At 41.1% G+C, this 12,591-nt stretch overlaps 1 protein-coding gene across 1 annotated transcript; it reads right to left on the bottom strand.

Moving 5' to 3' along the window:
• Positions 1–8,155: 8,155 nt before the first annotated feature.
• Positions 8,156–11,436, bottom strand: LOC149023853 (putative threonine aspartase). Its single transcript, XM_089143364.1, has 8 exons — positions 11,408–11,436; positions 11,188–11,227; positions 10,743–10,784; positions 10,535–10,655; positions 10,203–10,287; positions 9,922–9,985; positions 9,652–9,880; positions 8,156–8,868 (listed from the first exon to the last, which is right to left on the bottom strand). Exons 1-8 carry the CDS (start codon positions 11,434–11,436, stop codon positions 8,693–8,695), a joined length of 786 nt encoding a protein of 261 aa, XP_088999490.1. The 3' UTR covers positions 8,156–8,692.
• Between the last annotated feature and the right edge of the window lie 1,155 nt (positions 11,437–12,591).

Below are 12,591 nucleotides of genomic sequence, written 5' to 3'. Positions count from 1 at the left end.
GCAGATAAGAGCCTATAAAATCAGAGTTTTAAGATATGAAATCCGAATTTGGTGGTTCAAAAGGGTACTAATCAAGGGGTAGACTACATCAGTAGTATTCTAGCATATAGGGGACCTCAAAACACTAATCAAATCAAGGTATCAAGATCCAAATTAGGAAACAAAAAGTTACCATAATTAACTCAAACATGGATCTTGATGAATTTGAAATAGAAAACAAAGACAAGAACTATAGGAGGATGGATCATTGCTTTCAGTAATGAAAACATGAAAACATGCATAGGTCTTCATGGAATAAGGCTTAGAAGCATAAATCTAAATAAGGAAATAAAACCTACCATATATGTAACTATCATGCATCATGAAGAACACATAGTAAGGTAGAAGAGAACAACTAGAATTCTATGGATTATGGATCATGGAAAGAAAACACAACCATTAACCACTAACATGATCAATGAAAGAAGATCCAAAGAGATCAAAATTCAGATTAGAAGATTAACAGAGATTAAATCATGGTTTGATCATGAATCCTTCAAAAGCTTGCAATGATCATGGTTAAGATCATTGTTCTAGCCTTAAATCCTTAGGATGATCATGAGAACATGTTCAGAGATGTTTGCAACAGAGGATGCAGCATCTCTTCTACTGTCTCAACTCAAAAAGGAAAGAAAAACAAAGATGGAGGAGAAAAAGAGAGAGTAGACATACCTTTTGATGCAAAAAGAAGAGTTCCGACGAAGATCCGTCAAGAAAACACCAAGGATGCAAGAGAGATGACTTGCAGAGGTCTTTGGTTCGTTCCAGAGGGTTTGGAGGCAGCAAATACGAAGTGGACTCGAGGTTGGACTTAAATAGAGCAAGAATCAACCTAATTGCCAAAGACAAGACACTCATTGGTCGAGTGGATTGGTCGATCGCCCAGTCGACCAATCAGTCGACCAATGCTTGACAAAGAAGGCCAAAACAGGGAATTGAAGGTCCAGATCAAATCCAAACCTAAAGGGGTTTTGCACACAAGTCAAGTGACTTACCTAATAGGTAGAAATGCCTTCAAACCAAGATAGAGAGCACTCCAAGTCCATCAACTAATTAGATCTTCATCAGGATTCAGTTTCCATAAATAGAACCTCATCATCAACTTTCATGGATTCAAAGCCAGACACCAAGTCCTCTACTGGGATGGCCCAAAGCTGACTTCTTACTTTACTTCGGGTCATCGGACCTACAAACAACAAGGTTTCCGGGTCAAGGTTAGGGCTGGGTTTCACAAGATGTCTACTCCAGCACGAACTTGAAGGCCTGACCCATCCGTGAAAGCAGAAGTCGAGAGAGCCAACTTCAAACCCTTGAATTCAGGAGTCTAGAAGTAATCCTCCAGTACCTTCCTCTTGGGACTCCCGGACGAACTGGCCCTCAACTTCTTGACTGTCTTCCTCAACTTTAAATTCTTCTCCTCCTCCTCACTCAAGAGGGCCTTGGCACTATCCAAATCCTCAGTAGCATTCCCAAGTTTTTTCTCAAGAGACCCAACTTTTCCTTTGTACTTTCCCTAGCTCTTGGAAAGATCAGCCTTCTCCTTCTTCAGAGAAGCAACTTGTTCCCAGGCCACATCGAGCTCCTTCTTGGCCTGGGAGGAACTGTGGTGGGCTTTCCGACAAAGGTCCTCAGAAAGCCTCAACTCCTCTGATTGGTGTCTAGCCTGATTCAACGCCTCAGCAAAACAATGGGCTACCCCAGCCAAGTACCTAAGGGAAAGAAAACGTTAGTCAGGATCATTAAATAAGAAGGAAAAGATACAACTTAGGTGGAGAAATTACCTATAACCGTACGAGAAGAACTCCTCGTCCCGAGTGTCCTTCATGTACTCCTGATCGGCCGGAAGAGTGGCACCCTTGACCCAGCATTGAGAAACGCTCGGGTCAACAAAGACTGCAGCTCAATCGGTCAAGTACCACTGGGGAACAAAGGCATTGGAAGAGCCAACATGACAGTCGGGCTCGTTGATCCTCACCTTCTTGGCCCAGGGAGCTCAAGGCAAGTCCAAAGCCGGCTCCATTCTACCCTCAGGGGCAACAAAAGCAACTATTCTCTTGGGATTCTTTACAGCCCCGACTGCAGCCGCAGAAGACTAACCCACAACCACGGAAGACTTGGCCGCAGCAGCAAGAGTAGATGGAGACTTTGGTTTTGAGGGTGGCTTCCTCGCTCGAGCAAGAGACATGGCCCTACTTGCGGCTGCCAAGAGATCATTCATAGGAACATCTTCAGCCATTGCACAATAGAGAAAGTTGATCAGGTCAGAAAACAAAAAAACACAAGAAAAAGATTACAAAACAAAGCTCACATGGGGAAAAACCCCACAACCGGAGGACAGCCTCATACTCCATGGAATATCCATGGCCAACAAACTTGTCCTCTTCAACTTGATTGATCCTCCTGACTATATCCTCCCCCTCGGGATCTAGACCAAACAGGGTATTCAACGGATTGACCTCCTTCCTCGTCCTCTCTTGAAAATCAGTAAGAAAAGTCTCGGGAGAAGGGGGACGAAAAAACAAGTAAAACTCCCTCCACTTCTTGGTTGTGGATGGGAGGGTATCCTTCTCAATAAAATTCCCTTGGAAATCAAGGGAAGAAGATGGCCTCTTGGCCAGATAAAACCAACCCCGCTGAGTATGGGGATGTAACATGAAAAAATTGTGAAACTGCCTAAAGGTCAACGCCCAGATTATGGCAGAAACTAGCAAATCTAATAACGTTGCACCAGCTATTCAGGCTCAGATTGGACGGGCTAAGAGAAAAATGGTTCAAAATATCTACAAAGTGTTCATGTAGAGGAAGACGCAATCCCCCGATGAAAGTATCATAATACATGGGATAGAAACCACTCGGGGGATCATTCACCCGATCAGAATCACCCGGGAGGATAACTTCATAACCATCAGGAATAGAAAAATAGGAAAGAAATCTATCAAGATCGATGGAGGAAAGAGAACACGGGTAAAATTTAGGACCTGATGTATTTAAAACATAGTCGACGTGCCAAGGGGTCCGGGGCTGAGACTGAGCTAAGGCCAAGGCCTAGGCATCCAACTTTTTCCTATATCAGGCTTACGAGGGATGGCACCTCGGAATCCACTCGAGCGTTGAAAAGGCGGACGAAGAGAGGCCCTAGATCGGGAACCAATGACCCGAGAAGTAGACGTGGGAGGATCATGAGAAGAGGTGGCTATTGATTCCAACCGAAGAGCACTTTGAGCAGAAAGAGTGGCAAACTCGACTCACCCCCCGGACCCAAAGGCATCTCGAGAAACCTCGTCCGGGACCTCCTCAACAGGGACTTCCTTAGTCGGGACAGAAGCCATTGTATGAGCCATCTCAACTATCTCATTATAAGCCCTCGGGTTGTCGTCAAGAGGACTATCACTCGAGGAATGGCTGGACTCATCGTCCGAGGATTGCTCATGCAAATCCTTTAGTCGATCCCCCGTGAGGTTAACAGCTCTCGTCTGATCGCTATCACCCTCACTAGCATAACCCTCATGGGCGCGATGCTTTCTCTCACACTCTTTGGGGACGGGAACACTAGGTTCATATCTAAACCCACCCTTCAGCATCATGATCAGGAAAATAGACTTACTAGTAAAGGAAAGCTGGATTGAACTCAAAAAGCTAGTCGAGATCAAATCCTAGTCGAGAGCAATGAAAGCGATGGAACGAAACAAAGATGGAAAAGGGGTATTTATACTACCGGAAGAAGAAAAAATGATTTTGATCAAATGGTTACAAAGCAATGAAATCAACTGTTCGTAATAAGAGACGTTTGAACTTCCCGAGGTTGTCATTATGATCATTTACTCTGACAATTGATGTGGCAACACCAGAATAGGCGTAGCGTTTGGGGAAACCCAATCGTAACGGTTAACTCCTCAAAGTAGGAGCGATTAATGAACACTCCTCAAACATGTCCCGAAAGGCTACCCCGCACGATGCATTCATTGCATGGGCTAGGGGGTTAGTGATACAGGAAGTTTGTACCCGACTGGGGCTACGCCAACATCCTAGTCGGGACATAAGCCGACCTACCTAATTGAAGGCTCTACTTATGCTGTACCTATAAGGCAACATCGCTTGAATGGAAGGTCAACTATGAAGATGATTAGACTGGGTAACCGAAGAGGGAGCTTGGCCAAGGCAGATTAGGCGACCACCATCGAGGAGCCTGCCTGCATCCGAAAAGGTAACCTACATACTATTTAAACAAGGACTCACCCCTCCGGTAAGCAACGAACATATTTTGGGCAAACTCCTGTGTAGTTCTTGCACAGGATCTTAACTTGATCACTATCTAACTTAGCCATCGGAGGCGGTTGCCCAGCATCCTAGCCAGCCCGCGTCTTTGTCTCTGACCACGGGAAGGCACTCAGGAGCTAGTGCAGCTTAGTTGGAATCACGATCAGAACTGAGACACATCAAAGTGAAAAAGATATTTTTGTCTTCCCTGAGATCTCAGACTCTTTTCATGTTTCTAATTCCATCTCGAAGGAGACAAACAAGAGACTCCCACATATTTGTGTTCAGTGATCTCCCACAAAAACCTACATTTTTCCTCTAAGTCTCTCCAGAAAATTAGTTGTGTTGAACCTGTAGAAGAACAATATTAGAGAAGGAACATAGGAAGAAGAAAGAGACGTTACCGCCAACGAGAATCAACAGATGGTGATATTAGGTTAAACTTGACTAACCCATGAATAATGGGAAGAAAAATAGGAATTTTATTGGACAATTCAGATTTAATTTAACAAATCTGACAGTGAATATTTAGAGTCGTTCAGCTAACCCATTCACACGTTCGTTCAGCTACACTTTAGCCTTATTGTTATTATCTTTTTTTTTGCAAGTGGATGGGCGAGGGGGTTATTTAACTTGTATTTAGTTTTATTTCGCTAACGTATTTAAAAGCCCTCTTTTTTCCTTCAAATTTTTGGGAAAGAGATCTTTAAGTAGACAAACCAACAGATTTATTAGAGTAATACTAAGCTTCGAAAGATAAAATATGGACCTCCAGTACTGAATTCCTTTCCAACCTAGTGAGCCAACCTTTGATTAGCAGCCTTAATTTTGTTGCTACTCGCAGACTTAGGAATCCCACAAGAGTACATGGTAATCAACAATGATAGTAATTAGAGTTTAGAAGAGCTTACTTAGTTACTTAACAACTTCTTTATGTCGGATTGTGAAGAGCGAAACAGAAGAAATGGCTGGTGGCTCTTGAGGCTCATGTCATCATCGAGGAAAGAAGAGTCACAGAGGAATTGATGCCGTTGGTTAATATAGAAACCAAAAGAAGTATGTGACGTTGAGTGTACGTATGGAAATGTTGCAGAGGGAGAGCGACGATGATATTTTGATCAAACACGGGCATTGTCTGAGAATCCAAAGCCATGGTTTTGGTTAGGTATTAGGATCATTGGCATAAGAGAATGAAAATAGGATATGTAGACAAAGTTATTTTGGTCATTAAACAACCTGAGCGTGTAACGATGGGAGATAGTGTTAGTTACTTTGGGACCTAGGCGTAGTTAATTGCAGTAAAGGGACCCAATACTAATTTATACTCTACTAAGAGGACTCACACATAAAAAGCTCTTGTTTATAAAATGTCTCATCATATTCAAGCAGGAAAAGCACAAAGGCATTGTGGAAAATCTGGAACCAAGATTGCAATTGGAAGTGAGGAGTGAAAGGGTTGTACCATAGGATGCCCACTAGAGATGAAATAGGGTATTCTTGGACTATGCTAAGCCATTCAGGTGTGTGAGCGAAGAAACATATCCGATAACGACAATTCCTTCATAGATTTTTCCTATATATTAAAAGCTATTTTTCAGCGCTTTTCCTTAGGCTTAATAGTTTCTTGAATGTGTAAGTTTTAAATTAAAGCTCAACTCAAAGGAAAAAAAAAAAATTATATTACACAAAAATAAAAGATTATATTGGAGAACGTATCACACATGCATGTGCACCTGCGTCATTACTAGTGACAATTAAAGAAATTACTAGTTGTGGTTTTCACCCAAATTGAAATTGAAACAAAGCTTTAGCTCGTACACGACTCCGCAAAGAAGGCAAAGTGATCTTTGTATTTAATGAAGGGTATTATTATCTATCTAATATATATATATCTGATGCTCATTTGCATGTGGTATTAGGTTAAAATGATACAAAATAATGGTGAACTTTAGTTAATTACTCAAAATGGTATGCATAAAATAAATTTATCATTCTCCCCTTTTGATGTGGGGAAAAAAGAAAGAAAGAAAAAAACTAAGAACACAACACTAGTAACCAAACGGTTTCTATTAACTTAGACATTTTTATAACCAAAAGGCCATTTTACCTTCAATGCTGATAAATATGGCTGTCACTTAGATCTTTTTTTTTTTGGTAAGCAGTACTTCATTCATTAAAGAAAGAAAAGTACAGACACACAGTTGCATGAAAACACAAGGTTCACGCCGAACCAAGGAGCGAAAAGTGATCAAACTGTCATACATGCAATAGACAGGGTCATCCTGAGTAAGGGATGGGTCAAGCCCAATATACCCTTAGAAATAAGGCTGCAACAAATACAACACCAAATAAGCACCGGCACCCACAAAGGGGAACAAAATACATGCCTCAAGGTCGGACACATAACACTCCTCAAGGGCGGACAAACAACACGCCTCAAGGGAGGACAGACAGCACGCCTCAAGGGCGGACACAAAATCGTTCGGTTGTCGCAGTGGTAACATCAAAAGTGCGGAGGAGGACCTGCCATCCGGCTTTGCCGTAAAGGCGTTCAAGCTTGCCGCAGAAAGACTTGTATCCAGATTTGGAGTTTCTCGGCGGTGTTCACCAACGATTGCTGCAACCAAAGAATTTTTTTTTGTTATTTACAACACTGAAGAAAGGGAAAAAGAAGTATTGCAACCAGGGAGAGAGAATGGCCGGAAAAACAAAAAGATTGAAGCCAAAAACTACAGATCTGATTGTCCGAGCAAAAAGCAAGAGGCGAAAGAGGAGATAAAGAGCAGAGGCGGGAGGTGGAGCTGGAGACGAGTGGTGGAAGAGACCGGAGAGGCAGGAGGCGGAGACCGGAGAAGCGGGAGCGGAGAAATGGGGACGAGAGGAAAAAAGCGACTGATCAGAAATGGAGAAGAAAAGAAGAAAACAGAAGCGGAGAGAGCAGACAGGGAAGATGAGAGAGATCGGCGATGAGAAAGCTCGGAAAACAGATCGAAGTGAAGTTCAGATCTCGTTTTAGAAACCAGAGAAAAGGAAGAAAAAGAAGAAAAAAAAATTCGATCACGTGTAAGCAAAGGAGGGAGGAGAAGAATGTGGGAAGAGGAGGAGAGAGGAGAAAAGAGAAACGGAGGCGGAGAGACTGCAAAAGCTGAGTCTCTCTGCCTCAACCGGCGGGATGGTGGAGGGAGTTCAGCATCGGGAGGCGGCTAGGGTTTTTTCAGATAGATGTTCTTCTAAAAACCTGGCTGTCACTTAGATCACTGCAAACTATTCGAATTCGGGTCTCTCTTAGTCGACCTCATCTCATTTGTTAAAGTGCAACAAACTAAATAGAGTCCTTCCTTTGATTTTCAACTTTTGAAAACCAAAATGATGGAATCATTGATTAAAGATGAAGGTTTGTTTGAGTCATCTCAATTCCCAAACAAAGATGTAGGAGACTGACAAAGGGCCTACGGCAGCGTTTTCAAAACGCCACTGTAAGTCTAAAAGTGCCGCTGTAAACCTTTCCCGGCATTTCAAAAACGCCGCAAAAAATGCCGGCAAAAGCAGTGTCGTATTGTTACCGCGGCACTAAATGCAAACGACGGTAATGGTGACTTACGACGACACATTTACCGGCGTTTTCTAGAAACGCCATTAAAAGTTGTTTATTGCGGCGTCTTCTAAACGCCGCCGTAGGCTATTTTTGCCGGCGTTTTCTGAAAACACCGTGATTTATTGCGGCGTTTAGGAAACGCCGCCGTAGGCTATTTTTGCCGGCATTTTCTAAAAACGTCGTTATTAGTGCTTTTTTTAATTAAAAAAAAATTGGTTCTAAAAGCCAAATTCAATTTTACAAATGAAGATCCAATTCCCTCAATCCAAATTCAATTAGGACAATATCAAAAGCACTTCATATCACTGAAGATATACATTCAGAGGGAGGTAGCATACATCATCTAAAATCCTTGTTCAGAGTTTGAAACAAATGCTAAGAATTTCAAGTACCACCACATTGATGGCTAAACCAACCTAGTCATATATACATGCAGACCCAAGTAGGGTCCCTAACATATGATGCATCACTCCTTTTCTTGCCTGCAGTGCTGCTTGTTATGCTTGCACTCCAGTCACACCACCAAACATTAGTCTAGTTCCCTGTGGTCTTGATATTGATCCAAATTTAGCTTTCCATGCTTGATCATCAATTGGAGATGTGGCTCTGAAGGTGTTGTGGACATGAACTCAGTCAAATACTGCTTAAGTACTTTCTGTGCAGCTAGTTGTGGTGGACCCAAATCTTCAACACTAGTGTACTTGGAAGATGAAGGAGAAGATATTTCCATAGAGAGATTTTCATCAAGAACAAAAGGATCCCTGAAGAATATATCAAGAAGTTTTGATAACCTTCAATATATCAAGAAGTTTTGATACCACCGCTTGAAGATCCAGAAGCTATATGCCCATTGCTGTCAACACAAATAACTCCCACAGTATCCATAATGTGGTCTTCTTTAGAAGTATTCAACTCATATTGTTGACCGGTCACACTGTTGGTTCCTCCAGCAATATAATATGCTTGAACTTCTACTTCTGCAAAACAACACACATATGATATATCACTAACAAATAACAATAATAATGTCTCTATTTGATCAATTTCTGTAGTCATCTCCAAGGAGGTTGTATAAAGCTCATCAAAATATTCCTGCAGCTGGAATAGCTGCATTATTTAATATATCCTACATCAAATCCCAGCTAGTGAATAAAAGAGAAAAAAGGCATGCCCGGTGCACGAGGCTCCCACCAAAGCAGGGCCTGATGAGAGTCATAAAGTGCATTACCCCCACTTTAGTGAAGGGGCTGTTTCCAAATTTGAATCCATGACCACTTGGTCAAAGTGGAGCAACTATACTATTGCACCAAGACCCACCCCCAATGGAGATCCATATCTTCAAAGAGGAAGCAGTTCTTCCTCAACCAACAGATTGACCAGAATGTCACCCAGACCAAGAAGTAGCATGCAAAGGCATTTGTATAGGTCAAATGATTATATGATGTTAACCAACTGAAAAATCACTTTTCTCTATTAAATGCCATGTATCTTAATCAGAAATCAAGAGAAAAAGAGAGAGGAGAGTCTTTCTGGAGAGATCCACTTGGCTGCAGGTATTGGGTCCATAAACAGGATAGTATTAAGAAGAATATGCAAAACCTTTTGGGTGGAGCGACTCTGCTACTACAACAATTCCAATTCGGGACTTCTAGAAATGATAAATAATCAGTTTTAAACTTAAAAGACATTAAATCATGAAAAGAAGATTGACATAAACTGGCAATTATGTTTTTACCCAAAATAGAATCTCATGGAAATACCTGATACTGTTTGCAATGTAGCAGCCTCTTGAGGACTTGATGGAGGTTCTAAAGCAGAACATTCACATCTTGCTTTGGCATCGTCTAGCATTGCTTTGTATTTTAGCCATTGTGCTTTTGCCCTCTCAGTCACCAGCCACTGTTGCAAACATGCAAAATGAACATCAAAGAAAAACCCAACGCAACTATGATTTTCATTCAGTAGCATACTGAAAGAGATCGAACGGAAACCCATAAAATTAGAAAAGATAGTTGATCAGCCTCCACTACTGTCCCTGCGCAGACAATACCCTTAGTCTTTGCCCATTCACGAGCACCTTCACCAGACAAGAAGCTGAAAAATAATATGATATCACCTTAATTATATTCATGAAGTGGATGTCATAATGAGATGCATTGATCACATCTGATAACAGAAAGAATTAGTTCCACTCTAGGATTTAAATTCCTCACTACATGAGGGAACTAGAAAAACCATATAGTCATAAGTCTGGGAAGGCAGCACCTAAAAGGAAACAGAAGAGATTGAGGCTATGATAAAGTGACCATACAATGGAGGTATTCGACCGAGCAAAGAAGGTCCCATCATTTGTTCCTCGGCCAAGCAAGCAGCAACCTCGATGGCATTTCTTACACCTGGTCTTCAATTTATGAAGAGGAAAGTGAAACTAAAGAAGCTTGAAGTCACTAAGTACATATGGACCAAATAATCAGTTAGTCATGAAATCCACTCAATTGTATATCACGCCTTTAAAGTGACCCAAGCCCTCTAGGCAACGCGGACTCTGGTGGCCCCGTCATTATCACCGTACATCTAGACCCCTCCAAAGCTGTGCGCCTAGATGCCTTGGCAACTATGGTACAATTCTCTAAGAGCAAATACCTGGCACAGCACCAGCAGCTCCAAATGCTCCAGAATCACCATCCATTACACTAGCATCACATTCAACATGATCATCCTTAGTCAAGTTTGAACCACAGCCTGCATTAGTGCTTGGATCATCCTAAAGCAAAAGAATCAAATTTAAAATGCTTTGATTGAAGAGAAAAATAAGTAAAATGTACACTGCAGTGATAAAAGGACATAATACCCGTAAGGCTGCTGAAACAGCATCAATGCATCCACCTAAACCCTGATTTACAACAATTAAATAAATAAATAAGGGCTTCCAATTAAAGACCAGCATGCATTCAGTTCAAAAGCCATATTTAGGCACTTCGACAAAAGTCAAGCATTGCCATTGATCTTGAAACAAGCCAATGCCATGTCCAGTGAGAAACCCCATCAATTACACTGGTTTTTGCACTGACGACAGATCAGAACAAAAATTCATGTAGGAATATATGAATACAGATTGAATATATTGGTATGGGACTTAACTTTCTTAAAGAGGCAACAGTAGAAATACTAATCATTCACTAACAAAAAGATGAGTATTGGAAACTTAACACATATATAGAACAAGAAATATATGCAATCCAATCAATAGTCATTAGAAAAAGCAGCAACAGCAAGGAGACACCATGGAGTTTCACCTTTTGACACTTTGGAGGGGAGAAGCGAGGACCAATTTCTCTTTCCAACCATGGTCATGAGAGAATCTCTTTGTTCTTCTCATTTGATCATCTGGATTGTAGATAATGAGCTGTGGATGTGTTTATAATGGATCAATAAATAACATTAATTATCACTACACTACTATACTGATCAAATCTAAGTAAAATTAAGATGACCAGCAAGGAGAAAGATCAGTACCTAGGTGTCTGTGGTGGCATCCCCTGCATCTAAATATGAGAAGAAAAAATCAAGTTGGCTTGTGACTTGAGTCAGGACGAAACCGTTAGCTGGTTCTAACAGTATTATATACGGAAACAAGCAGTGTTGTTCTTCAAAACCAATAGCATTAGATTGTAGGGAATGCACATACAGTATAAATTGATGCAGCAAAAAAACCAATAAATAGGGGAGGGGATTCAGCAACACCCATTTCAAGAGAAGTGGAATGGCTTTAGGGGTGTAAGAACTGGAACTGCCAAACAGAATGGCTTAAGACCTATCAAACACAATGGCATTGAGGGTAAACCAAGCATCTAAAGCAAGAGGAGCGTAGCTACCCCCACTAGCTCGGAATGTTTGGAGAATAATGCTACTCTCCAAATGAAAACGAAAATGAAAATATTAATACTGCAAAACCACCCATGGAGTTAATAATGCTATAGTTATTAAATCTGTTATACAATGGCCACATAAATTTCCAACCCTCGGCCAATCCTCAAGAGAACATGAGATAAATTAGAAGTATAAAAAAGACTTTAAAAATGACAGGAATGCAAAGAATCCAAGAAAATAATGCAAGAGCAACAGCTATCAAGAGGATACTCTGTTCGAATTTCTATGAGCCAACATCCTCTGCCAACAGTCAATAAATCTGATCAAACTGGTGACTGGTTCCTCAGCTTGATCCGCTGCTTGAATTGGACTTTTCTTAATCCAACCATATATTACTAAAGTTTCAAAATATCAGGGGTGGAGGGGGGGGGGGGAGTACTAGTATTTTCACATGGAAAAAAAAGGCCAAAAGGGTTTCTCTAGGTAATTTCAAAAAGCAAAGGGAAAGGGACGGGGAGGGGGGAGCGCATGGCCTCCCTTGAATTGATAGATACCTACCACATTAACCAAGAAAATTGTTCTTCCCATGAATGCATGTTTCACTAGAATTTTGTTTGAGTAACCTTAATTGATCAATGCAATTACTCGAAAATTATATGAGTCGATGTAATTACTCAAAATTTTTTAATAGGAAATGACTAAGAATCTCTTCGTTCTCTTGATCCAGATTGCCATGAAGATTAACATGAAAAAATGAATGCAAACAAGTACGAATTTCAACGAAAATTAACATGAAGATCAAATGAAGCATATATAAACCTTTTTCATTC

This window comes from Hakea prostrata, chromosome 2 (genome assembly GCF_041222555.1).
Source record: "Hakea prostrata isolate BN-2017 chromosome 2, UWA_Hpros_2, whole genome shotgun sequence".
In the NCBI taxonomy this organism is placed as follows: Eukaryota; Viridiplantae; Streptophyta; class Magnoliopsida; order Proteales; family Proteaceae; genus Hakea; species Hakea prostrata.
This window is presented reverse-complemented; position numbering and strand designations above follow the sequence as displayed.